General features: G+C 45.3%; 2 protein-coding genes across 6 annotated transcripts; both read left to right on the forward strand.

Annotated features, from left to right (window-relative positions):
• The first annotated feature begins 337 nt into the window (after nt 1-337).
• Nucleotides 338-4137, forward strand: LOC121597562 (ATP-binding cassette sub-family G member 4-like). 3 transcript variants are annotated; one of them, XM_041923399.1, is made up of 6 exons: nt 338-763; nt 1309-1743; nt 1799-2373; nt 2435-2530; nt 2624-2920; nt 2993-4137. In XM_041923399.1, the coding sequence occupies exons 2-6, from the start codon at nt 1523-1525 to the stop codon at nt 3592-3594; spliced, it is 1791 nt and encodes a 596-aa protein (XP_041779333.1). In that variant the 5' UTR covers nt 338-763; nt 1309-1522; the 3' UTR covers nt 3595-4137. The 3 variants fall into 3 exon arrangements, with proteins under 3 accessions (XP_041779333.1, XP_041779334.1, XP_041779332.1); XM_041923400.1 differs by lacking the exon at nt 338-763 and adding an exon at nt 770-1037; XM_041923398.1 differs by lacking the exon at nt 338-763 and having other exon boundaries at nt 1070-1743.
• Nucleotides 4138-9029: 4892 nt separating this feature from the next.
• Nucleotides 9030-19236, forward strand: LOC121595991. 3 transcript variants are annotated; one of them, XM_041920517.1, is made up of 6 exons: nt 9030-9141; nt 9422-9661; nt 14948-15169; nt 15237-15388; nt 15454-15819; nt 17224-19236. In XM_041920517.1, exons 2-6 carry the CDS (start codon nt 9592-9594, stop codon nt 17932-17934), a joined length of 1521 nt encoding a protein of 506 aa, XP_041776451.1. In that variant the 5' UTR covers nt 9030-9141; nt 9422-9591; the 3' UTR covers nt 17935-19236. The 3 variants fall into 3 exon arrangements, with proteins under 3 accessions (XP_041776451.1, XP_041776452.1, XP_041776453.1); XM_041920518.1 differs by lacking the exon at nt 9030-9141 and adding an exon at nt 9174-9347; XM_041920519.1 differs by lacking the exon at nt 9030-9141 and adding an exon at nt 9174-9309.
• The last annotated feature ends 8252 nt before the right edge of the window (nt 19237-27488 follow it).

Consider the following 27488-nt stretch of genomic DNA (forward strand, 5'->3'; position numbering starts at 1 on the left):
GTAACCGATGTGTGAATATCATGCTTGGGTAAAAGCTATACTCGGCACCCGAGTATCACTTTGTTTGCCCTTCCAGTTAGAGCCCGGACAGCTTGGAGCTTTGATTTGACGCGTGTTCATATCTGACTCTGCTTTCCCTACTACCTTTCGCTGCTATTTTCTCCCTAGGTCTTATACGAAATTAGCCCCTTAGGCCCCGAACTGCTAGAGCCGGACTGGCTTCCGCGACTATTGCCGCAAGCGGAGCGTGACCTCCAACCAGTCGGTTGGTAGTGGCCGGTAGGTGAGCATCGTGTTGTTTGAAGTTTGTCACACGGCTTTGGGGGAACGCCGTGTTATCAGGGGTTAAACAGCGCTCGCAACGTGTATGTGAAAGTGTCTGTGTCTCTGGGTGTGTTTGCATACGCGAAACGATTTAACACGCCTCATCAATTTCTGGGAACTCCCCCGGGCAAGCAGACGTTCGCTCGATAAGTCCTTCCCAACTAACAAAATCGACATGCTTTCTCATTCTACCCAATAGATCAGTAAACCTGAGAGAGCGAGAAAGCATGTCGATTTTGTCGCTTGGGTCGTTAGCACATTTTCGCCCCCCGAAAACAAATCTCTCCGTCGATCAGTTCTAGTTCCTAGGCAAAGCGTAACATGGGCTTGTCAGTTCTCAAGTCCAAAAAACGGGTTTCGTTGTGCCGTAAGAAGCTCTCGAAGGTACTGCGGAAATAGCTGCACGAGTAGGAGTAGCCCACCCCTCGCGACACTGTAGGTAGGTATGCCGTTGTTCATTGGCAATGCCATCCATGCATCACCATGTGGTTGGTAGATCGTGTAGCGGGTGCAGCAGCTAGCAGAATCGCAGAAACCGCCAGAAGAAATGCACTTCCCACTGCACGGAATGTGTGTGAGTAATTGTACTCCCGCCGGTGCACTCGCGCGCCCGAGACCGGTTTGAGAAGTAGTGACGGGCCAGGTGATAGACGTACAGGGAACGGAAAAGTGATTGTCGTGTCTCAGGGCTTGGGCTGCTCTGTAGCAAGCAGGTATGTTAAATACCAACCCAGACTGCGTGTGACGTCTACGTGTGTGTGTGTGCGCGCGTCAATCCCCCACCTAGTTGCGGAAAATTTTCAATAAATCTAGTAGAAAAATGAGCCACTACTGGATTGCGGGGTTTCGTGCTACCGGGACCGAAGATGAATCGGCGCCGAGATGGATCAGTCGCGACTAAGGTGCCGTGTAGACTGGAAGCTAGTGGCTCAGGTAGTGCTCAGCGTACTTTACAAGCAGTGTCTTTACCCCCTTTCGGTGTAGTTGATCTTTTAGCAGTTAAAGTTACTGCCTTAAAGGAAAAGAAGATAGAGACGGTAGCAATCAAGTTGTAAGTCTCATTTGTGAAGCAAATTTCAATCACAGCATTGGTGAAAAGTAAACGGAACTGGGTGTGGCGGGCGTTAGAATTGCGTGTGACGCATCTTCCCATCTGAATCAACGGTGCCGCATGCAATAGCGGGCTTCCCGCTTCAAGATGAGCGCAGATAAGAACAGCATCGAGATAACGATACCGCTAATGCAGGGCGGTACGAATCTACACTTTCAAAATATCGCCTATCAAGTGCGGCATCAGAAGGAGGACAAACTGTTGCTGAAGAATATTTCCGGCACTTTCCGAACAGGGCGGCTTACTGCAGTTCTCGGTCCATCTGGAGCTGGCAAATCAACGCTGCTGAATGTGCTGAGTGGCTTTAAGTGAGTGTGATCGCAATATTTCCTGGAACTCGTCTGCTAACCATATATCCCACAGGACGCAGGGCGTTAGCGGGAACATCATTGTCAACAATGAAATCATTGACCGGCAGCGTTATCGACAGCTGGTCGCGTACACCGCACAAGATGTAACGCTACTACCCAACATAACGCTACGTGAGAACCTTCACTACGCGGCCGATTTGAAGCTGGCAACGAACGTACCGCTAGCGCACAAGGTCGAGATTGTGAATGGGGTGATTGCCCTGCTCGGGCTGCAAAAGTGTGCCCACAATCAGTCTCAGGTGCTGTCCGGGGGTGAAAAGAAGCGACTGTCGATCGGGTTGGAGCTGGTGTCGAATCCGGCAATCATGTTCTTCGATGAGCCTACGAGCGGGCTGGACAGTGTGTCCTCGTTCCAGGTGATCTCGTACATGAAGGATCTCGCCCGGCAGGGTCGGTGTGTGATTAGTGTGATCCACCAGCCAAGCTCGGAGTTGTTGGAGCTGTTCGATGATATCTATGTGGTGGTGGATGGTCGGTGTATGTACCAGGGTTCGCTGGACGAGCTGATACCGACGTTTGCGGAGGCTGGATTTCACTGTCCGCCGTACTACAATCGGGCAGATTTTGGTAGGAATTTGTGTTTTTAATCAATTTTAAGCCTTAGATAAACTTACTTTTTGCTCTACAGTGCTAAAAATAGCGTCCCAGTACGACTCCAAATGCGCTGAGGTGGAGAAGTTAATGGTCAAGTCCGAAAAATCTGTCAGCGCCTCAATGAACTTGGGTAAGTAATGCGCCTAAATGTAGGCAATGCGTGTGTTTCGAATTTGAATTGGAAACAGATGAGCTCAACGGTTTTTTTTTTTAATTGTTTCAGGCATTCAACGCGAGTACGATTCGACCGAGTTCCTGGTGGAAGGACGAGGCCCCCAGTATCCGATTAGCTGGTGGAACCAGTTCACCACCCTAATACGCCGTACGACACTCGGCACGGTCCGGAATCCGCAGCTGATGGGGCTACGCTTTTTTGGCCACATTCTGTTCGGCTTTACGATCGGCTTTGTGTTTCACAACGTCGGTGACGATGCGTCCAAAGTGCTGTCCAACATTTCCCTGCTGATCGCTTTCCTGATGTTTATCACATTCGCTAACGCGATGACGGTTATATTGACCTGTAAGTATATCAGCCGAATGGAACTTTGGATTTTTGGAGCGTAACGGGAGTCTTTTTTCCACATCTTTCCAGTCCCGCTCGAGATGGCTGTGTTTGTGCGGGAGCACAAGAGCAACTACTACTCCGTGTCGGCGTACTACTTCTCCAAGCTGGTGGCCGACTTCCCATGGATGCTGTCCGGGGTGACGGCCTTTCAGCTGATCATGTACTTTCTCAGCGGGCAGCTGTACGAGACGGATCGTGTGCTGATGTTCTGGGGTATCTGCGCGCTGTTTGGGTGGCTGGCGCAGGTGTACGGGTTGATCGCGGGGTGTTTGTTTCCGATCGAAGTCAGCCCATTTATTGTGCCGGCTTCGATCATTCCTGCGCTGCTGTTTAGTGGGTTCTTTATACGGTACAACGAGCTGCTGGATTTCTTTAAGCCACTCACGCTGGTAAGCTACTTTCGGTACGGGTTTGAGGGGTTGGTGCAGGCTACGTACGGACACAACCGGACGGAGGTGGGTTGTGGTGAGATCTTTTGCTACTATCGCAAAACGAGTAAAATCCTGGAAGCCCTCCACATGGAACCGAACCGCTACTGGACGGATGTGCTGGGGCTTAGCATCTGGATTGCATTCCTGCACATCGTGCTGTATCTGAGCCTGCGGCTACGACTCCGATGGAACCGTTGAGGGATGTAGAAAGGTAGCAAAAGAAGTGGAAAAACGATAAAAAAGCAACCTCCATCACAAATTACAAAGTAAAGTTCGAGTTCTCTTCATTGGCCTTACTACTAGTGTTACGTTGCAAATTGATAATCCAGCTCTCCCAAGGGTAACGCGCACACATGGAATGTGTGTGTTCCTTCGTAGATGCGCTGCAACAGCGCAGCACACGGGCGGTGTAGTATTTGCGCAAGCTGCAGGAGCGATATTTCATTCTGGTTAGCGTAAGCGGCAGCTATGAATGAATAATTTTGTAGAATATTAACCACGTCAACGCGGGCGCAAGTCAACAACACCTAGCGCGAAACGCGCGTTTCGTATAATGTGACAGAATAATCCCCCATCCTCCAGGTGAGTGGAGGATGCAACTCATGGCTAGTGGTTTAACTTGATAAACTAACGTTAAGCAGTCTAAGAACGGTGGCAGATCTATTATGAATCATGCAGTTTTCTTGTGAAAGTGTGTGTCTGTGTGGGGAAGATGAAAACAGCAAATAAAGTGTATTTATCGACTAAATGTTGTGTCTGACTGCCTTAAGCACAAATCTAGAGCGTTGTTTGTGTTGCGTGTTTTCGAGTTTTCTTTCTTTTCTACCGAGGCGTCTGTGGATCCGTTCAATTAACTCACCTCAGGAGATGGCGGGCGATCGTTCGAAAGTGATTATGATGCTTCTTAAAGCGATGTTGAATGGTGCAAAAGTCCGTATATTTGTCTTGATGTGGCAACTCGCTCCAGCATGAAGCGCCACTCGAGAGCCCAACGCCAAGTACCCCAAGAGCTGCTGCTTGACCTCTAAGACTGAGGCGCCGCAACTGTTGGCTAACCTGTTGGTTTGAAGATCGTTTCTTCGATACATTGGCCAATATTATCGGGGCCAGTTGAAAAGGGCAAAAGGCTAAGACGATCGCCGAAAGATGCCGATACGAAACAGATGGGGGATTTTGTGTTTTTGTTAGAAAAAGCACCGTTCGATTGTTGTGCACAATCTGGGCCAGTTTTGCGACTTGACGAAGACGACCGTAGCCTTACCAACCGTCAGCTGCAGGAGGTGATGAATGAATAAAGATCGGGCATTGGGGGAGGCAATTGGACAGGTAAATCCGGTTGCAGATGAATTATTCTCGTCGATCGTGCACGATTGAAAACGAAAACGTGTTCTAGCGGGGGATGGTTCGATTCACGATGCAAACATTTGCAAACTTGCTCTTAGGAGCAGTGGCGACACGGACACGGGAGGATCGTTCGGTATTGCCTTCAGATGTGCCGATTGGTCACCTCGAAGGCGTGAAACGTGCGCATCTTCGCACTACAATTACAGACAATTGCAACCGCAAGTCCTGCTTCCTGCCCTATCCCTAGCAGCGCGTCTAATCCAGAGCCCGATAAATCATTGACAAAAGGGATCGGAAGACGCAGATTGAACAGTGCACGTGCCCACGAAATGTGCAGTTGGATGCACTTGAAACCGGTGCACTTGGCACGGGGTAACGAACTTGTTTGCGGGTGGAGCGGGAACGAATCTAACGATCGGCGGGCATGAGCGATTAAATTGCGCATCTTTCGCGGTGCACCGATTAATCTTGTACCGGGCGCAATTAAAGCGCCGTTTTGGCATTGGGAGTTAATCACGACAATCAAAGCCATTGCATAACCACCTTGACCGAATCAGAGATTCGGTGGGGTTTAGTGGGAAATTATCAAGAAGAAGTCGTCGTTGAACATTCAATTTGGCGAACGTTTTGGAGGAAAAATATGCCGCTAACCGCACGGGAAGATGTCATTTTTGACTAATTGAAAATGAACCATCGGGAGCTTTAAGATCACAACAACAAAAAAGTTTGGATAACTGTTTTTTTCTTTCTACAATCAAATATGCTTCCGGTTATTCACACAATACGATGTTATGCGGGTTTGTAGTAAACAAAACCCTTCAAAGTTTCACTTTTTTCTTGTGCTGAGTAATCCATGTAACTGCTGGTGCCATCTATTATTCACCTTCCCATTCCCCATGTACAGCTTCTGTAAACCGAACAGAGCTGCTATTGTGTAATGTGATAACTCAACAGAGCACTGGGGAGGTATCACGGTACGCCGGGTGGCTCTGACTAAGCGAGCGGACATCGACCACCTGTGTCATCGTTGACGCTGATCGCTTCTAGAAGCTTATCTGTCAACAAAGCAAATTGAAACAAAGCGCAATGTAAAGCGCTGCCAACATGTTACACTTCTTTAACGGTGTTCCTTGGGTCGGAAAAAGTCACGATGTCGTACATAGCAACCGCTGGAAAGATCTACTGAACTAGATCTTGGTATGGTGGCGCAATCGGACAAGAATGTTTCTTGGTCCATTAACAACTTGCTCTGAAGATAAGGAACCATTAGACCATGGTTTAGAGCGAAAGAGAAAGTGAAAATGAATATTTGGATAATTTGATAAATTTATTCTCAAAAATGCTGAAATATGACTTTTATGCCGATTTTTAGCCGAATCATCTGCCCTAATTTCTACGTTTATTTACATTCAGGTATATTTAAGGAGAAATTCGAAGGAACGTAACGCATTCATCTTCCAGAGACCAGAAACATGCATTCTCCTGTGAACTTTCATTTCTTCATTCAACTTCAAGAATCTTGATCGTTTTGTCTAAATAAAACATTAAAATATTCAAACTTTTTGATTGTCGCTAAGCCCGCGGATTCCACTGATGCAGCTTCTTGAAGGAACTTCAACCACGGCCATAGAGAATAATTAAACATGCCATTGCGCTGAACACGGAACACAATAGATTAACACGCCTCGATCATATCTGTCTGTCTGCGCATCATTAAGGTGGTTGCAGTTTTTCACCCAAGTTCAGTGATCGTCATCATCCGAACACACCGGAGGAATGCCATCCGTCGCTTCGGTCGGTTAGCAGCAGCCGGCCGGGTGGCAAGCGAGGCCACCCTATTAGAACATACAACAAACCGCGACGACCTTTACCAGCGCACAGAGCAAAACCTTCATTCCACCTGCAAACCACGCCACCTGCCGCATGGTGTGACCTTGACCAAGGCGCTGTTGTGATGAGTGAACGATTTTCATCCACCGATCGACTGCCGATCAGTTGCAGTCGATCAATCGCTGAAGGTTTCAATAGTTCAGTGAGGCACCCCTGCGTTGCTGTAGGCCATAGGAAAAAGTGTCACTCAGCTGGTATGTGCGCGATTGATCTCTGTGCTGACACTCCTGTTTGCAAATAAACCACGGCCAGTCAAAAAGCAAGAGAGAGGAAGAGAGTGTCATGTCATGGGTAGCGAAACGATTCGCTAAGGATGGGCACCCGTCACCTCCGGGAGGGGTTTTTGAAGGGTGGCGCAGTGTGCTAAACGGTACCGGTCGCCTCATGCCAAACGCGTCGACATCAATGGGCGCGCGCCACTGCGTTGACAAATGGGGTATGGGACTTGTACGGGTGTACAAGTGCAGTAGCGAATGGAATTGTGGTTGCCCCGGGGCCGAGAAAGTCGTTCGCTTTTGGTGCGCGGGGCAAACCAATAGAATGCCACATCAGAAGTGTATTTTTAATGTTTTTTTTTCGCACACAGAACGGAGAGGTGTTAATCGTGCGCTCGCTATATTAGTGAATTCTAGCGTTAGCTGGCCTTAGAACTTTCATGATTGGCGATCATCGATCGATCGATCAGATTGGAATGTCACAACGGGAGTTAGCTTTATCGACTTGTACGTAGACCCGTTTCCCAGAAAGATGGATTATGTTGCATTGGCGTAAAATGGAGTTGCTCGATAGCCTATTTACCTTCGCCGTGTGTATTTATCTTTCGCCTAGAATTGGCAAAGGTGAAACGGCCAGCGTGTGCTTTTTTTTACGATCAATTGATATTTAATCAGTGTCCGGGTAAGGGGTTAAACGTTACGTTTTGCAGGAAATGTCAAACTTTCAATAGGTATGCCCTTTCGTGTTTGTCAACGCTAAAAAAGACTTCGGCTTGGGGAGTTTTTATTTTTGTGTCATTTTTGGCATCCGGATACATTGTCTTCTAGTTCGGTCGGCTGTAAATGGCAGGCAGTAAGACAAGTTGCTAATTTTGTGTCCTTCAGTACAGACATTGTATTGAAGTTAGCAGGAAAAAAGGAGCTAAAATGTAATACAATAGAAGGTGTATTCTAGAATTGTTTAAGTTTGAAGCAATTACTTTTGTTTCTACGTTCTTTTCAATGTGGATTTTTTGTGTGAAGTATAAGGGTTAGAAGTTGAGGATAAAAAACAGTTTAAAGATTGAGAGAATGTTCCAGAAATACGGTGACGATTGGTGACTTGGTATACAGCTAGATATTTATAGATTTTTCTGTAGTGTGGATAATTACTATTGTCATTATCCTTCAGTTTCATACAATTACAGTATGAAACATGACTCTTTTATCAAATGAAATCAAATTATTCAAATTTGAGCACTGCAGGTCGAAATCGTGATATGGTTATAAATACAATTTTTATATTATTTTACTTGTTTACCACCCATGATCTATATAATTCTGCAGACAAGACAGACACGCTGAAACGGAACTCCATACAGATCGCGTCTTGTAAGAACCGACTAGTCTATTCATTCAACTATTGAGCCAGTATGAATCATGAAGCTTTAATTTGCATCTGTTTCGTCACTTCATCTGTGTAATAGGACATTGATAAAATTCATTACTTGGAATAACTATCGAACTTCAAGTTTTTATATTTCTATTAAACGTTATGAATACGTTTCATTGTCTGCAGAATTATATAGATCATGGGTGGTAAACAAGTAAAATAATATAAAATTGTATTTATAACCATATCACGATTTCGACCTGCAGTGCTCAAATTTGAATTATTTGATTTCATTTGATAAAAGTGTCATGTTTTATACTGTAATTATATGAAACTGAAGGATAATTGAAGCATTATATTTATGGTAAACGCAAGCCATAACGTATATTTTATTTATTCCTTATTCCTCCCTCTAATTGAAAAATATGTAAAACATTATCTTTGAAACTCTTTTGCGTCACTATCTTGCTCTTGTAAAAATGCCTAATTTACTATTTAAAATTCAACGACGTTCTGCACACACATGCAACCAATATTTTGTTATCTTTCGCCATTCGGGACACCGAGAACACGTCCCGTCACAACACGGCAACGCGGTTGGGCACCGTTTAGCGTCCACGGCGGCGATGGTACCGGGCCAACCCCGGCAAACGCAATTGAGGGCGAGAGCGAGATACAACTCGACACAACGAATGCTGCGAGTGCGTGGAAGCGAACCCGCATCAGCGCGACACGGCAAACCAAAACACACCAAAAGGGAGAGTCTGACTCACCATCATCGCCATCACCACCACTGCCGGCGTCTAACGTTGCGGCGTCCAGATCGCATATATAGACGTGGAGCGTACCGTTGCCACCGGACCAGTCGAGAGAACGTGCTCGGAGAGTAACGAACAAGTGTGGTGTATTGTGCGACCCTTACAGGTACGTGTGGAAGGGGGTGAGGGTGTGTGTGTGTGGTTAGCGCAATCTCATTCCTCCAGTGAACTGCAGCCCTTGGTAGGAAGTGGTTGGTGTTTACTGTTTTTACTCTCACCGGGTCTCATCAATCGGTCCCATCTCTCCTACCGGCTGTTTTTTCTGTGCCTAAAAGTACTGTGTTATGACATTTCGTTGTTGATGTTGTTGAGGTGGCTGAAGTGAATCCTACCAAACGGATCGAAGTAATCAATGCATTTCCCTTGTGTCGCTTTTCTCTCAACAGAAACGCAACCTACGAGCCAAACAGAGAGATAGAGAGTGTGTGTGCGGTGCAGTTTTGTGCAGTGAGAGGTAACAAACGTCGGTAAATACGCAATCCTCGTGAAGGTTTCCTGGTGGAAAGTTCTGGAAAATTCGCCGTCTTCACCCCCCAACAATCGCCGTGCGACAGAAATGCGTCGATTCGCGACCAGCCTGCTGCTGGTGGTTGCCTTGACCGTGACCGCCACCGTCGCCTATCCAGGTATGTTTGTGTGTGTGTGTGTGTGCGCGTGTGAATAAAGCATAAAATATGTCGACCGCTTTCCATATGGCAGTGCCAGTGCAAGGGCAGGTGGAGGGCGATTTAAATTTAAAGATAGACCGCAAAACCAGTATCGCCAAGACGCAGTTTGTAAACGGGTTTCATGCTCAATCGATTGTTGGGGACATGAAAAATCAATTTCCACTGTGTAAATTTCAATCTTCTAGAAACTACAACACACTGAGCTGATCTTTTCTAGAGCATTCAATCGTTCAATGACGTTTCAATGCTGTGATAAGAGTTCGCGCCAGCCCTGCCAGCCTGATGTTAGATAAAGATTCGCTTCTCTCACAGCGCAATGTTCGTGACTTTCGTGACTGGGTTTGCTGTGCGGGTGATGTTTCTCTCATGCCGGTAGCAATTGTAATTTTAGAGTCATACACGAAGGCTGGCTTCTACTGGAGAGGCGTAGTTTGCCGTTGATTTCCTGAAACCTGACGTGGTGTTCGACGACTGGAACGTATCGTATCTTCCTACCAGCCCCCCTTATTTAGGGTTCTGGTACGAAACAAGTTTTTGGAGAACCAGAACTTGAGCCCCCAAAAATTCCCCAAAAAGTGGTGCGAGAGTTATCGAGAACCTGTTTTCGATCTAGTTTTTCACTTTTTGGGTTTTTTTTAGTCATTAGCAACTTTAAAGAACAAAACAGGCTCAATCAACGAAGATCTTGGGGCCACATATGCTTCAAGAGCAATCGAACAAGTGAAGACTAAGAGCCAATCTGATTTAATCCCAACAGATTGTGCACGGATTTTAATTGTCATGCGCCATCATTTTGTAGCCCCCAGAAAAGCCGCAGCTTCCGTTTGGCGTCTGTTTCGTTCTAGCAGATTGCATAATTCCGGCCAAAATTGTTGTAGAAGCGCGCGCGCGCGTGCGATCACGCTGGAGCTAATTAAAATCCATCCAACTCGCGCATGATACGTACCTAGCGTGTGTGTGTAAAACCACCGTACGTGCCCCGTTGGGAGATTTGTTTGATTGCCCACCTCGGGGCGCACGTATTTATAAACCATGCCACCGGCCGGCCTCACTCATCAACATTGGGTCCGTTTTCGGCGAAGATGTTTACGAACGGAAAAATACGCGAACGCGTCTGCTACATGCACTGATGAGCTTCATTCATCTTTTGCGCTAGATATTCACCATCTTTGGCTTCGTTTCCTTTTCTTCGAATCTTCCGGTTCAGCATCTGTACGGTCACTGCTTCATTTGACCTTGGCAAGATGTTGTGAACGTTATTATTTTTTCCTCTTGTTTGGGGTACTTTGCGGTGAGTAATTTAGTGCGTCATCAACATCACACCGGCAGCTGAGCGTTGTGGCTGTATTCCTGGGATGTTTTTCATTTCCATTTCAAAAGTAATGACCCATCGGGGCACCATATGATTGCCACCGGAGCGGTTAATGGGAAAGTAAATTAGGAAGGTGGCTTAGCACTTCCCGCTCACTTCCGAGATGACTCGGTAGAGATTAAACTTGGTACGATGTGTCTACCATCCATTAGATGCACTTCCCGTGAGCATGACTTCTACGCCGTATCCATGCATTCTCGCCCTGCCGGGAAGTCTCCGTATTGCCCCCTCGATGGTGGTGGGACATACAATTTTATTAACAATTTCGGTTGATTGTTGTGCTGTGTGTCCATTGGTCCGGGTTACGCAGGGGTAGTGGAACCCTTTTCACACGCTGTACTCTTACAACGACCTGCACCCTCTCCGTTCGGTTCGCCACGTTGTGTGCGCTGCCTCATCATTGTGCTGCGTCGCTATTTCATTGACCGCGGATGGATGAGTTCTCGCTGTCGTGTCGGTACCTTGTGTGGGCTGGCAATGGAGCAATGGGTGTTGTGTTGCTGTAGTGTAAAACGAATTCAATCGACCGGAGGGAGTCGTTTGAACGCGTTGAAGTGGACCGCAGGCAAATGCGCGCCAATCTCGGTTCGGTAGGTGTTGGCGTACGACTAGAAATGTTGTTTCGTTTTTGTTACTGTTTTAGATGGTCTTTTGCTGAATAATGAATCGAGATCAGAAAAAAGCAAAAAGCTGGGGAAGCGTGTGTCAGAATTCGTCTTAGCTGATGATCCATAATTTAAAAAAAACAGTTTCTTAGTTACCTCTTTATGATTAATCCGTTTAATGTTGGCGTTTTGCCTAGGTGGACCTTGAGCATGCTCACTATTCTTGTCATCAAATATGGCTTTAAATGGGGCATTTGGCAGAACCTTTGCAAGAGCATAGCCTCATTATATAGTCGCTATTAGTCAGGGTTGTCAAAACAACGTCAACATTTTACGATACTGAATCTACCCACAGTGATGATAGGTCACTGAAATGAATGTTTAAATAATACTTAAGCGTGTTTGGGTTCGATTTGCATCATGAAGTCCACGGAAGAGTTTGTTTTAAGTTCGAAGAGTCCACAAAGTTTGATTTGATGTTGAAAGTGAACTAGATGTAGATTTCACGTATAAAATCATTGGTAAAGTAACATACTCATCTCTTCCGTTGAAATGAATGGAACCAGACTCAACGTCTTGAAAGTAACTTTAAAAAGAACCTTCACCTCAACCCCCCATTTCCTTGCATTTGTGCGAATTTCAATCGGGAAGTTTGGCAGGAATTTCCGGCCCCGGAAGGCACACTTGAACGATTGGGCGATTGAGATGAAGCTAATTAAAATACTTTCGCGGGCGGCAAAGGTGGCAAAATGTTGGAGGGGGGGGGGGGGGGGGTAGCAGTCAAGAATGCCAAGAAGCGTTCGCCAAGTATTTGAAATTCTTCGGCGTTGTAGTTCCATCGCGGGTGGGGGGAGAGAAAGCTCGCACCCACCGCTGTAGTTGGATGCAAATGTTTTGATTTGAGTCGATGATTTACAATTGGTACCGTTTCGAAGGGAATTCCAGGGCAGGGAGGGACTAAAAACCGAATTCACTCCACAACCTTTCGCTCACGGAAGGCAATGGTTCACCTAATTTCTCTGTGCAATTGACGTCTGGCATGCAGACAGGCCGTATGTGTGTTACTGGACCTCCCACACCACGATCTAGCGGCATGAGCAAGCGACGATTAGATTGTCGGTTGAATTTATTTCGTTGCGTGTTTTGAATACAATTCCACAACTTGCAGGGTGTTGGTGCAGGCTACAGATTCCATCGGCACGGATGTTGAGTAAGTACGGGGGTGCATTGCATTGTCAGCCACCGGTGCTGTTGTTGTGGGAGATGTGGGGTTGCAAAGTACACTGCCGGCACGTGACATTTGTAAAACCAGTTCTTACCGAAACGTTTGCCGTTTGTGGTCGTGCTAAGTAACTACCCAAGATTAATAACCCTTGAAGCTGTGAGGTGCCGATATGCCACTTAACTCGAAAAATTGAAGCTCATTTACACACACACATAATACTCACACATTTGAGCGTACTCCGTCTGAGCATTGCTGTCAAAATGTTAAGACGAACGAGCAGCAGCAAACACGGAATTTGATTGTTCCAAACGCGCGTGGAAGCTGTATTGTTAAACATCACTCACGAAAGCAAACGCATTGTGCATTGAAAAGTGTTGCAATTATAGATAATTTGATTATCGTGTTTTTTTCTACTACCACTCAATTGTTGCCATTTTTTGTGTTAGTTTCGCCAATTCAATCCTGCAGAGAAGGGCATCTTCTTGGAGATGGATGCATCTTCGCAATAAACCCAGGCTCGACCTGAGCTTGTGTTTCGGGTGTACCGGTAGGTAGCTTCGAGTAGGTCATTGTGCTTGTGTAACTACTGTTGTGTACTGTACTGTAGAATGGAAGCAGCTGTAGACACGATCTTACACGGTGCAGAGTAGGTCAACACTGCTCATGAACCGGTCGATCGGCTGAACGGAGGCAACAGTCACGTCGTAGAATATGCGTTGTCGCTAATAACAATGTCAACAGTGTCAATACAATACAGTGCACGATCGTGATCGACATGTTTAGTGGGGCGGAGGAGAGTTTGTTGAGAAATGGTTTGACAAGAATTCATCTTGGTCTTGATCACTCGGGATGGGTTTTCTTTTTTTTTACCCAGAAGAGTGAGGTTATGTAGATCGAATAGAATTTTTAGATACTCGTAATAATTGAAGTGCTGGAAAGAATAAAAAAAGAGTCTCTTTCCCTTCAAGGTAATAACCATTACTGAAATGAATATGCAAGTACATAACCACAATTATTGGAAATTGGAACCATTTACCAACCATTTTCATATACATTTCAATGAATTTCAAATGAATTCATACAGCAAATTTTCCTTATCAATGCAAATTGTGCACATCCATATGGGTTGCAGCTTGTTTGGAACATCGTCGTCCTCCTGTAGACACCTATTTACCATTGATAATTTAAAAACACGCATCAAGCGGGCACCCCCATGGGAGATACATTTCCAAATTGCACCAATTATGAAACAAAAGCCTGGTGCTTCGGCACAGCACTAGCGTTTCCCTGCGTGTTGGCCACGCCATCTAAGTGGTTGGTCACACGCGATTCTGTCATTTTGTGTGATTCACCGCTGCTCATCATCGCGGTCGTTTTTTGGAATTATTATTATGTGAACGATTCTTCCGCCGTTCGCTTCTGATCAGCATGGCAACGAAAGTGTGTCTGAAATTAGCGAGCCATGTGTACATGTGGAGGGTATGGAAGGTGCTTCTCGAGTGTTGAGAAGAACACTTCCACACGAGGGCTGTAGTGTCATTCCAAAAGATCTTCATCGCAAAGAAACGGCCTAGTTGCATGCCCTCGGATGAATAATGATCGTTTTCCATTTATTTTGAATAATAACAACACCATCTACCATACTGATGGTGCTCCTACCTTTCCAACATCTTCATTACGTTTGAGCACATCAATTATGGCCGATTAGTGTGGCCCCGGTTGCAATTATTCGTCCCCACTGCACGAAGCACCTGGAGGTAAAAGGGGTACTCCGAAAAAGCGATTGAAACGTAAGGCTCCACCCCGTTTTAGCGGGGGATTTTTTGCCCATCCTCTTCTCTGCTCCGTAACAAATCGATTTCACCTTGATCGTGTCTCGTAGCCTTCCCTCCCCGCCAATGATGAAGCAGTTTTTCCAAATGATGCGCAATAAACTTGAGACGCTTTCGGAGATGACGAATGAACGATAAATTGTTCGCTTATGAGCATTATGGCTAACCGATATCTTTAAAATCACTGATGTTTTCGTTCTTTTTTGGCAGCGAGCTACGAGAAGGAGGCAAACTCTGATGCTTCGGATGATGCAGAGTATATTGTGGTGCCGCTGTCACACCATCGCCCCACGTACTACAACCGCTATCCGTCGTCGTTCGAAGGCTTTGATGGTGTGGTAGATACCGGTGACTTTGCACCAGTGCCGGCCAGACCCGTGTACTTCCCATCGTACAATCCGTTCTCGTGGCATCTATCCGGATATCTGGATGGTGAGTAGCATCGAAAGTTTGTGAGGTTGTTTCAGAATTCCGCAATTCTATATCCAAAACACTGCAGATCTTCTAAAGCGTGTCCGCGATCGTTTCTCTGGATCGTGGAATCCATTCTACGGTGGTGACTACCTGCCATCCGGACCAGGCTTCTTCCCAGTGGAAATTCCGGATGACTCGTCGGAAGATGGGGTCACTAACACCACCTCCACTGTGAAGGTAAGTACCAATCGGGCATTGGCATTGGTTATGTGACTCGTGTAATGATATATTCTTCGTTGTAGGTCATCGATGGGCACAAGGTCGTCATTAATGATACGTACTATACGAAGAAGACGGAGTTCGGTACCTCAATCTTTAAGGTGCGTGTCATCGACGTGAAGCCAACGGACGATGGTAGCGCTGAGGCTACGACCCCCAAAGCACCGACCGATGTTGAGGTGGGCAATCGTAACGGTGACGATGGTGCGGAGTCGGACAACGAACCGGCTGCACCTGCGACCGATGCGCCCAAGCGCGATACCGAGCTGGAATCGAGCGATGAAGACAAGACGACGGTGGACGATGACAATCTGAACACGATCGATACGTCCAACGTGGACATTGACGAGGAGAAGGAAAGGCTGGCACCGGAGGAGGAGGCGGAGGAGGTAAATACGGAAAGCTCTACCGATGCTGCGGAAGCTGCGGAACCTACTACTGCTACTTCAGCCGGTGCTGACGCTGCCTAACTCTCTGCTGAACAGCTCTCGCTAGTGCAGCGCTTCCGCCCTAATTCTTTCTCTGCTCCTTCCGGACTGATCTACCCCTCCCCCCTTTCAACCCCCTCTAAACAATCTCTCAAATGTGCATCCGATTAATTGTAACTCTACAAAGCCGTTCGTCGGGTGTTGCCATCTCTCATTCCATCACAGTCTTCCTGGAGATGCCTTCTTTTGGTGGTTGTATTGTAGCGAATCTGAAGGATGAAGGATCTCGAGTTTTGTACACCATTTTTCGTACTATTCTATTATCTATACATTTTCTCATGCTCGCATATCTTCTAAAAATTATATCTAACGTTAAGCTCCTGTGATTGGATTACCACGTACCATCATTCCCCTCCAAGCTTGTGTCTTTCTGATTGCTCTGCTCTATTCCGATTAACCTTCATATCTTGGCGATCTTCCCATTACCTTCTAGTAGCATGTACATAAGCATAGCTCTGGTATGAATGGTTCCATTCATTATTTTGCATTTTGTCTCATTAACGTCTTCTTGCCAAATGGCGTACCAACAAATCGTAGCAGAACTAGAAGCGGTTGCAAGAAGTGACATTTCACCCGTCGGTGGTGCGGCTCCAGATGCGGCTGTACTTCGCGCAACGCAATGCATCTTACATCGGCACGGAGAATAGAACACGGCGAGAGGGAAGGGAATGGGAGCTTGATGATGCCTTGGAGAGTGGTGTTTTAGGGTGTGATGGCATGATATTCCATTTCTTCCAGGAATGTTTGTAACACACAACACCAAAAACCCTGCTCTTCTACTGTACAGTGTGGCGATGGAACGTGATAGAAACGTTTGTTGTTGAAAGATTTGTTCTTCCCGATTTCCGTTCCTACGAGAACTCTAACCAGTTAAGCTTTACACAGTGAACGATGTAAATAAAAGTTGATAAGAATTTACCTCTTGTGCCTTTCTACTTCTCTATTTCTTTCCTATTTTGTAACGTTTCACTCTGACCCTTTTCGTTTGCTGCTAGAATGAGTTTGTTTTTTGCTAAGTTTATACATCTTAATACTACTGCGGGATTTTCCGATGTAACCAATAAAACTGACCAGCATGAGAGCCTGTTCTGAGTGGTTTTAATACATAACGCGTGCCTTAAAATTTATTGTAAATATTTTACATTTCTAAGCAAAAAAACCTAGATTGTACAGAAGTTCATTTAGAAGTATCAATGCTTGGCGATTAATGCCTTTAAGTTTCCTCTTTTTAAAGACTTATAATCACTAAGCTAGTGCAAATAGAATAGAATAGACAACAAAAGTTATAACGCACATCTCAAACAGTCCTCAGAAAAGTGGTCAGGACTGGAATCGTTCGAGGCAGCATCCGGACCGATGGGCGCGCAGCTAGTGGACGGTTCACCCGAGACGACCATTCAGCGCAACCGTGAGAACAGTGAACTGCTGGAATCAAGCTCGGAAGAGGACTTTGTCGAGCCGAACGTCAATGTCCCCGTCCAATCCGTATCCAACGAATGGCCCAAACAGGACGATCGTCAACGTATCATCGTATCGTTGAACCGGTACAACGATCCCAAGTTCAACGCCAACCAGGAACGACCCGTCGGTGATGCTCCACCAGGACCATCGCCAGCCAGCGGGCACGATCTTTCGAACGACATTGCGATCAACTTCCGACTGGCGGCGGATAAAACGGTCACCAGCAACCCCAACGCAATTACGTTCAACCCGATGAATCCACCGACAGTGGTCGTGCAGCGCGATCCTTTCCCCGTCATTCCGGGCAGATTCCCTGGCGCTGTTCCTGGCGGACGGCCTGCGATGGGATTCCCTCCCCAGCAACCGGTCGGTGGTGGAGTGGGTTTTCCCTCTAATTTACCGTTTCCCGGCTTTCCTGGCGGTCAGTTTCCGGTGCAACCGTTCCCGATGTTTGGTGCACCGGCACCGGGTACAAACTTTGGACTGGCAGCAGTACCGCAGAACCCGCAGATACCGCCGTACTTCTTCGGTAATGGACAGTTCCGACGGCCTTAAACGTGGTCAAAAGTTTGTGGGGAACTGGGTGAAACTTGTAGCACGTAAGAGAAATGCTCATTTATTTATTGATCTAAATTATTTTAACTCAAGCGAGACAGGTTTAGTAAGTGGCCGTTTCTTGGCAGACGCGTGGTTATTGTGTAAGGATAGAGGACTGAGGGAATTGACGGCACCGTGCAGGGCCTGGGTCGGCGCGGTCGGGTTTTCAACCAATACCAAAGAAGTTCCCCCGATCAGCGTCGTACCTAGCAGCGTGAAATGCCGGGCAGCGTGAAAAACTTTGGAAAGAACTCCGACGAGGACTGCGGCAGCCACGGAGCAAAACAAGCCACACCAATACACGATCGGATGGTTTGGAAAATCAGGCGAAGAATGGGTGATTTTATTCTTCATTGGAAAATAATTTATTTACAACAGTTTTCGGACATTCTTTCGTGCTTCCGTGTGGCTTAAAACTTTCCCATCAACGGAAATCTCCCACCCCCTTCTCTTCGATTGGTTCAAAATCATTGGAGATGCATGTGTGTAGTGGGCAAAAACTTCGTTTGCAGGGGAAACTGGCCCCTGGGAACTTTCGCCCCGATCGGCCAAAGTAACTTTTGTAGCAAGCAAATCCTTTTCCCTTTTATTCGGAAAGTATCGAAGTTCGGTTGGGATAGTTTGTGTGTTTGGGTTCGACTCTTCCGTTTGCCTGTTTCCGCATTATTGGAAAGATTAGTGAAGGCTAGAGCGCAAAGTTGGAGGACGAGCGGGAAAAGTGAATAAAGCGAACACGGGATGGTCTATTAGTGGAAGTGGGTAGTGCAAGTTTGCGCCTTGAAGAAACTCTCACTCGCATGAAACTGAGCTGTGGATGGGGGAGGAAGGAAATTTTAAACATAATATTTTAAGAAGTGGCTTGAAGTTGTCTTCTTGTAATGTAAAGCAAGGCTGAGATGCTGAAGCTGTATATTAATTTCGTAAATTGCAAGAAGGCAAATGTTTTTCGAGCAATAAACAAACACGAAACTCGTGGATGCGCCTGCGGATAGGAATGGGAAGCTGAAAAACCCAATGAAAGGTGTGCTTTTGTTGCAGCTCAAGGTAGACTAATTAATTTGTGCATTGTGTCTGACAAATGGTGCTAAATTCGGGAATGGAAGTACGGTACTGCGCTGCACCTTACCAGAAAAAAAAAACGGAACAAAGGTGCGAACTGGTGAGAGTTTTCGAGTTCGACTGCTGCAGCAAATAGAAGCATTTAGCAAATGGATGTAAAGGCAAAGGCAAACAATTCAATAAATCTAGTCTTCCCTGACAGATCCGCTGGCAACGTCGAACAGGCAAAAGGGAAGGATTTTAATTTGAGAAGATCTTTTTTTTTCATGTGTGCATTGGAAGGCGGTAAATTGTGGACTGGGGAATGGTTTTCTTCTGTTTGTTCGGACATTATACGGATTGAGAGGAGAAGGAAAAACAATCCCTGCTGCTACTTCTGCTCACTGCTGGTTGAAAATAAGATTTTAATTAACACTTTCAAAAATTAATTCATTTTTTTCACTTCTCTCAGCTCGACTAGGAAAGGATATTCCTGTTCCAAGGAATATTACTCTTCCTTAACGGCCTGCACAGACAAATGGTTGGCCGACGCCGAACTGAGTGCAACACAGTGCTCAATCTGATACATTCTTAGTGCAAACGTACGGCAGCTGGTCAATAGTTTCGATACGGTAGCTTGGGCGGTAGAGCAAACAGCAGACGAAAAAAAAACAAAGATAAAGAAGGAACACGACTGGTTTGGATGGAGCTGGCGTATGCTTTTCTGATGGTGGATTTTCTTCCAGATTGATCTCGTTCTGGCTTGCAGGAGGTGTTCCGTACAATGAGCAAGCAGTTGCCTTAAGGATTCTTCTGCTCTACAGGGGTAGTGTTGTTAGGTAGAAAATGCAAAAAATAGGTAATATAATTTGTATAACATGCGTAGTTGGAGCCTAAATGGTTAATTTTTTTTTTTAATGATTACTTCGTTTTTTTTTTTTAAACAAAACTGTTTACTGTGAAGCGTCCGATAATTATACGGCGCTCTGGCACCAATCAAAACTTCAAATATAATTCAACAATTTTCTAAAATTTATTTAATCGTTCTGGCTGATAATATGTGAGTTAATATGTGAAGATGGAATTAATTACCAGCAGCGCCTAGATTTATGCTTTAACCACTGTAACGCTGTGTAACGCAAAGCTTTCTTGGCTCTATCAATTAAGCTAGATGTTACACATTAAATTTGGTTCTTTATAATGCCATTGCCATTTTTATTGAAATAGTGTTGGCATGTTTTCTCTTTTAAATTATTGATAGCAATATAAACAATGTAAAAATAACCACGTGAAAACCCCTGCACTGCAAGCGGCCATCACCGGCAGCTTTTACTTGCAACTGGTTTCCGTTTGTTCTGTTCCGTTACGCCCCAAGACCCCCCTTGCCAGAGCACCGCATCGAAAGGTATTGAGTTTCGTTTGTTCACTTCACAATCACTCTCACCTCTCTTGCTGCGCTCCTCCTACTGCACAGAGCGATGATATCAAATTATATTTATTGAAAATTACTTTTTATTTAATTTCTTCTGCTTTTCAATCCTTAGCAGCTCCCGCTTCCCGAAAGGATGATAGATTTCTTCGATGGAAGCGAACACAAAAAAGATGGAAAAAAAATACTAAGAGCAAGGATTCTGCACAGATCTTTTGCGGTTGTAGCCTTTGGAGCATTGGTTTACTCGGGCTGTAGCAGCCGCCGTATCCCTATCCCCCCATTCGGCCGAACATCAATCGTATCCGGAAACAAGGAAAAATGCTGGCATGCTTCGGGATGGGAGGGCAAAAAAAAAGAGAAAGCAACGCTGCGCTTGAGAAACGATATGCTGGCAGACGCTGGAGCAGACGCTTTGTTTGCCTTTCGATTGCATTCACTCTGTTTAAACTATGGGTTTGGAACGCTCGGGGGAAATTTTGTACGACCATTCGCTCTTTTTGTTACACTCTTCTCTTCACCCACCCACGAATGGGAGTGGGAAAACTGATGCCTCAGCACAAAGCCACCCCGCCTGTTCTAAAGAAGACAATCTTTTCCTCCGACACGGGTTTTGGGTGGCACTTTGGTGTCAACTGGCGACCACTTCCACTGCCGATGAAGCCGCCTGTGTGCATTTGCAGTTCGACAGGGAAAATCTGCTCCGCGTTTCTTATCACTCCCTTCCGTTTGCCCCGCTCCAAAGGACTTCCAATCACTATTGCTTCAAACGGATGGGCAGAAAGTTGAGCAGCACCAATCGTGCTAGAGGAGGGGAAATAGCAACACCCGAATGTAGCCAACCCCGTGGATGACACTTTGCGCGCGTACCCTTTGAAAGTGGAAAGGAAACGGTCAAAGTCAAATACTCGTGCCGTCGCCGGAACAGATTTATCTGCCCCCTGGATATTTACCCGAACAAGAAGCAATTTGAAGGATCGCTTTCGCAGAGTTTCATGGCTTGTGCTTTACATAAATTACGCTTCCGCCAAGCACCAGCCCCCGCACGGACAGTACGGACAACGAAGATGAAGATCAGATGAGTGGATAAGACAACTCCGTTCTTACCGGATGGTTGGATGGTTTTTGAAGAAATGTCCGTGTCTTGCTTTCTGCTGCCGAGGGTATTTAAATCGATGTTTTCCGTTGTCGAAACATTGTAGCAGTAGCAGCAGCACCTTAAATGTAACGCTTAAGCTTTTGACCCTGGGCTTCAGGTGAATTGCAATACTGTGGATAGCAGGTGAGCTTGCTACAGTTGCTTCAATGATTCCAAAAAAACCGATTCGAATCATCATGTTGGAGGCGTGTTTTGTTGTTTTTGCCTCCTCGAACAATAGTAACGTTACACAATGGCTACCGATCCTTGCTTTTCCCATTCGGGGGAGGCAAGACACTCACCCCCTGGAGCGTTCGTTCGGTGCGAGATAACAGAATGATTTAGTGCTTTGTTTTTAAGAAAATATGGCTGTAGCCTCTTCTTCACTGGGTATGGATGAGCAGGCCCTAGAACGGTACCACACCGTAGCGAGATGAGTTTGCACTTCCTAACCATGCCCTGTGTGTGTGTGTGTGTGTGTTCTGTGCGCGCGATGGATACCCATAAATCAAACGCACATCCAGATCCGGTGCACTTAGGGGGTTGGAGCGGTGTTAGCAGCTCTCCAGTAACGGACGTTTCACCCCGCCCTACATACGGGTCAGACTATTTGTTTGATAATTATTCCGATTAATCTTTGGACTCAAATAATCCAATTACTTTTTCCTCGGTGTTGCAAATTGGAGCATCAACACACCAACAATATCGTATGCTGGAGAAGATAAAACCACTTGCAGGTGGTATTCACTCGTGTGGTGTTACGGTTTCCTGAACTCGTTGTAGCGGCTCAGTCTTTGTCTTCATCCCTTGTGACCTGTGAAGAGAAGATGCAACAATAACCGTCACCTTCGAAGCGCATCACAGCTTGAATGTTCACTTGACCCAAATTGCTGGAGAACCTTTTCAGATTGACATTACTTCCCGGGTGTGTGTGTTTCTGTGACGCAATTAGTACAGCTTATCGAGTGGCCATGTATAATCCCGTCCTTTAAGGAGAATGTGGATAACCGCAATGAAGGGCCAGATGACGAACATATTAAGAAATAAGCTAATTATTTTAAACTAACGAGCATTTATGCGTTTTACATTACTTCAGGCATTGCTACGTTACGTCATTTCGCCTTAAAGTATGCAAGTTTTAGTATCTTAATGGATTTTAGCCTCTATGTTCTGTTAAACTAAAACAATTTTAAGAGTTTTGCATAACTATAGGCGTGCTTGTGTATCGAGTTTACTAAATACGCCTTAAAGTATGCAGTTTTGTTCATTATCAATGCTTATTAACCTACTAATAACTTCCAACAGCACCTTCTTTATATCTCGATACGAATCTGCGTGCGTCCTTTGAAGCAGAGTTGTTGCCATTATACCGTCGATTCGATCCTTGGCCTTCGTAAGTACGTTCCATATCGCACATCTATGCATCTATCTTATATCTTGCCTTCAGTTAACCCCACCACAAGAGGCACTTCAAGGATCCAAGGACAACCAAGGACGACATAACCGGCAGCAGATGCTCTATAATAAATTTCCCCATCCGCCAAAGGAAGGATTTGTCAAAGGCGAGCGCCACTGATCTCAAAGATCAATTAACGGCATGTCGCCGGAGTGAGCTGTCGAAGATGCCAACCATTAGGCGATGCATCGTGTGTGTGTGTATGGGTGTTTGCATGAATGTCTTCATTCCTTTCCCGTATGCACTTTACATACTTGTGACAGCGGCCGTGTCCTGCAGCGTGTAAATTGCTGCCATGCATACAGCCCGAGCAATCCGGGCCTGCTCGCCGCTGAACAAATATTTACCAACGCTGAGATGAATTTAATTTCCATTCCAAATGCGTGTGAGCCTGTGTGTGTGTGATTCCATTGGGAAAAGGATGCGTTGAAGCATGTCCTTTCAACAGTGACAGCAGAGAAAGGCGTCTGCCCGCACAGGGCTGGCAGCGTTGGTGTCAATTGTGGCCGGGTTAAGTTTTCCCTTTCACTGGTTTTGCAAAGTGATTTCTGATGTGTATCGCGTGACTGCGATGACGCTGTGTGTGCGTATATAGACATTAAATTAATTGCTGTTCGAATTCGATCGGGACCAATCAATCCAATCGCACCGACGAACTATATATTGACGCATTAATGTAATGATGGTCGCAATTAATCAACGCAAGGACCCGCACCGGAGTGCTGCATCGAGAGGGGCAATTGATTTGTGCAGAAGGAGTAGCAGCAGCTTGAGAACGCAAAATTTGCCTCATTTTCACGTCGGTCACAAATTAACCTGTAATTTGAAGATGGTGGACGGATTTAGGCTACCATTTATCGAAACGAAACGTTCGAAAACTGTGTCACTCTTTGTCGAGCCATGCAGCACTCAATTATCAAAAGTGCCGCTTGTCTGGTACTTATCGCTAGTTTGGAATGGTTTAATTTCTGTTCCCTTTTCTTTTCAACAACCCATAAATGGCTCTCTTCATAAACAACGCAAGCAAGTAGTGGAGTGCTCAGAGTTGTGAAATGCCAAATGGTGCCAAAGCGCCCATGAAAGAGGACAAATGCGACAATGTTGGAATGTTCGCGCCGCGAGGTAAATCTCGCAGCACAAATTGCTTGTAAATCGTGTGTGATTGTCGTCATCATTTTACGCTTAAAGCGCTAAATCTCGTTTCTCGTGTTGTAGGTGTCTACCATTTCTCTTGTACGGCCATTTCCGGTGCGGAAAATGGTGAAAATGACAACGCCACGAATGTTGTGCCCGTGCTCGCTCGTACCCCACGCAAGGATAATGATTCCCCAAGGTGCTCCCCAGTGCCCGGAACGCTTGCTGAACGTTGGCAGCACACTCAGACAATGGCTGTCACACTAGTCGGCAAACTATTGGGTATTGTGTATTTATAGGATGCCTGTAATTTTCTCCCTTTCTTTGCCGACTGCCACCACTCGAGCCGGTGGCAGCACAACTTCCTGCCCGCAGGGAATGCAATTGTTACTAGCAGCCCACACACAAAAGCGTCTTATCTGCGCAGTTGGGAGTGGGGAGTTCTAATGTTACGCTTCGCCTTCAATTATGGTTGTTTATGAATTCCTTCCAGGCGCTCGCGTCTTTAGCAGTGAGCTTCCCGTTGCTAGTAGTGCCACGTGATACACCTTTAAGTACCCCGTTTTTCGCAAGCAAGGACTGTTTCGAGCACTCTCCGCGGCCGGAATCTGACGGTCGTCTCTTAAGGGTCTCTCCATAGCTTTCCTTTGTCCGGCAGCGTGCTTGCCGCTCTTGAGCTGTACCACGCTGAAGATAGCCACAGAACTATGCTCTTGACGCACCAAACTTCAACCCGAAACCGTCAACTCCTTTGTAGGTGTCGTCTTCCACCGTCGGTTGCGTTGAATGTTTGCTCGATTTAATATTTGATTTCAACGCCCGCCAGGCATTTTGCGGAGGAATTTATCAGCAAAACGTCAATGTTAATTTTGATCGAACACCCCCCCCCCCCTCCCTGCTCCCCCACAGCTACTGGGAACGGTGGGACAAAAAGGTACAGCCAGCTTCCTCACACAATGTACACGCAATATGATGCCAGACACAGTGCAGAGTACGAGTCATCGGGGGAGGCTTACGGTAAGCTCCATGGATTTGTGACAGATTGAATCTGTCATCCATTCTCTCGGTACCGGGGTGGTTTCAAATTAGACCGGCCGGATGTGTGTGCTGTTGCGTGTGTGCTTCCCTCCTCACCCAAGCCCACACTTTTTCCGAAAACTGACGGGAAAAGGGGTTACACGCTTAAAGCGGAGCGGAGTGGAAAATGCTCATTTACATGCTGTGCTGGCGCTCGGAGGCTTTCTACGGCAGCATTTTCCCCAGCAAGGATGAACCGTTCTTGTGGTGAAGCCGTGTTCTAGCGATTAGTTTTATCGTTTTCCGGTGTTTTCCTTCCCTGTCTTTACCCCTCTCAAACGTACCGAGGAGTGCAAAGACCTGGCAAGCGAACGGTAAGTATGATGCTCGATATCAACAGTTTGTAATTAAGTTTCCATTTGAATAAAGTAAGCGGTTGCGTCGTTGTGTTGCTTAAGAAACGTTCGGTTTGCCCAACTAGTAAAGCATCATCATTTTCGGCGGTATCATGCGTTTTGCGTGACATCGTGCGATGAAGGGAATACAATGGAACGGGGCCGTGCCAGCTACAATACCAAGTACTGCTAATATCAACGCGTTGTACATGTGAATATTGAATGTCGGCTTGAGCGGATTATGTTTGCGGGACGCTGTCAAATCAGTTAAGCAGTCGTGCAGGAAACAGGGCGTTAAGTTGCCAAATTAATCGTGCGTTTAATCCGAGACAGAGCCGTGGTGGTGTGGAGAGTCGGTGTTTGAAAATTAGGTAGTTTAGGCATCGACTGCGCCTGGAATGGTGTAATTTTAAGAATAAAATTGAATTTAAAATTGAATGAAAAAGCGTTGTAATATGGTAACAACGGCGTGGTTACAAAGCGCCCAACGATATGCACCTTAATTTATGATTTACAGGTATTTTGCGATGTACGCTATTAATGCGGACCGGAGGCAATAGCGTATATCGTATATTAGCGTATACAGTCCTTCGCCGAGTTACGCGAATAATGAGTTCGGGAGACATTTGCCTTACTCGGATTTTCGCGTAAGTTGAATATCACGTTTTACAGCAAAAATATACTTGACTGATAATTATCTTTCACTGCATTTAGTTCAATGATATAACTAACTACTAATTTGATGCAATCGTTCTAGAAAATTCAGTTATTTTTGTCTTTTAAAATTTTAAATTTTAAATAAATTAATTTAGAAAATTGTCCTGATTTGACATCAAGACTGTATTAAATTTCGAGGTTTTCAGTAAAGTTATAGCTAATTGTTGTATAATTTAGCCTGAAGTGGTAGTTTTTAGCCACTACAATATTTAATCGATCTGATTTGGATCTGATGTGATGGTTTTGAAAAGTCGACCATAAGGGCATTTATTTTACTTTTGTTAATTGATATGTCATATCAGTAAAATTTGCTCATATAACTGTCAAACTAAAAAAAACGCGATAGCATAATCGAAAATATTGCGTATAGCGTATATAGAGGACTACCTGCACCATCTGTTTTCCTGTAGTTCTTAGAATATATTTATGAATGTGTTGATGATTGTCCTGCATAGTTCAACGAAAAAAAAGAATTTGCTTGCTTTATTCTTCCAAAGTTTTCAAAAATAAAATCAAATGACTACCAAAAACTATATATTTGGCAGCTTAGATGTACCTATAGCCCAAGTAAGTTCCAACGTATTGTGGTATTTTGTCACTGTATTGATGTTAATCAAAAGAAACCAAACCTGTGTTTTTAAGGATGTTGGATATGAAAAGCGAAATTTACTCACATAATGTCAATGTTTTCCCGTAATACAGGGTTTCCCACGATTTATTGGTTGGTTCCCATCAATTTTTAGTGGGTTCTCATATTTTTTTGGTGCGTTCCCACGATTTTTTGGCCGTTCCCCAGAATTTGTTGGTCCAATTGTATTGATATCCAATCGGAAAATACCAATAAATTATGGGAACGAACCAAAAATCTATGGGATACGATAAAATAATCATGGGTACGCACCAAAAAATCATGGGAACGTGGGTAAATCGTGGGAAACCCTGTAATGTTGATCATTAATGTATGATTTTGATTTTTAGATATTTATGTATGTAATATTGTCTTATCGTCAAATTGAACAAGCGCCATCAATGTCAACAAAATTATTAGATTTTTTTGGTCAATTTTAGAAAGCGTTTTTCTTCCAAGTTGTCAATTGTAGGAATATTGCATACTTATAGGCGTCGTGTTATTAGCTTTAGTGCAGCATCAAACAACAAACACAAGAATACTAAAATATGTTTTAAAAT

The sequence above is a fragment of the Anopheles merus genome, chromosome 3R (genome assembly GCF_017562075.2).
Source record: "Anopheles merus strain MAF chromosome 3R, AmerM5.1, whole genome shotgun sequence".
NCBI classification, from domain to species: domain Eukaryota; kingdom Metazoa; phylum Arthropoda; class Insecta; order Diptera; family Culicidae; genus Anopheles; species Anopheles merus.

What these genes read in the sequence shown, in the direction of transcription:
- LOC121595991 (XM_041920517.1), top strand. Translation starts at nt 9,592, where the DNA reads ATGCGTCGATTCGCGACCAGCCTGCTGCTGGTGGTTGCCTTGACCGTG. An exon ending in CGCCACCGTCGCCTATCCAG is followed by an intron (nt 9,662 to 14,947) that starts GTATGTTTGTGT and finishes CTTTTTTGGCAG; the next exon opens with CGAGCTACGAGAAGGAGGCA. An exon ending in CGGAGGAGGAGGCGGAGGAG is followed by an intron (nt 15,820 to 17,223) that starts GTAAATACGGAA and finishes CATCTCAAACAG; the next exon opens with TCCTCAGAAAAGTGGTCAGG.
- LOC121597562 (XM_041923399.1), top strand. Translation starts at nt 1,523, where the DNA reads ATGAGCGCAGATAAGAACAGCATCGAGATAACGATACCGCTAATGCAG. An exon ending in CTACAATCGGGCAGATTTTG is followed by an intron (nt 2,374 to 2,434) that starts GTAGGAATTTGT and finishes TTTGCTCTACAG; the next exon opens with TGCTAAAAATAGCGTCCCAG. An exon ending in GATGACGGTTATATTGACCT is followed by an intron (nt 2,921 to 2,992) that starts GTAAGTATATCA and finishes ACATCTTTCCAG; the next exon opens with TCCCGCTCGAGATGGCTGTG.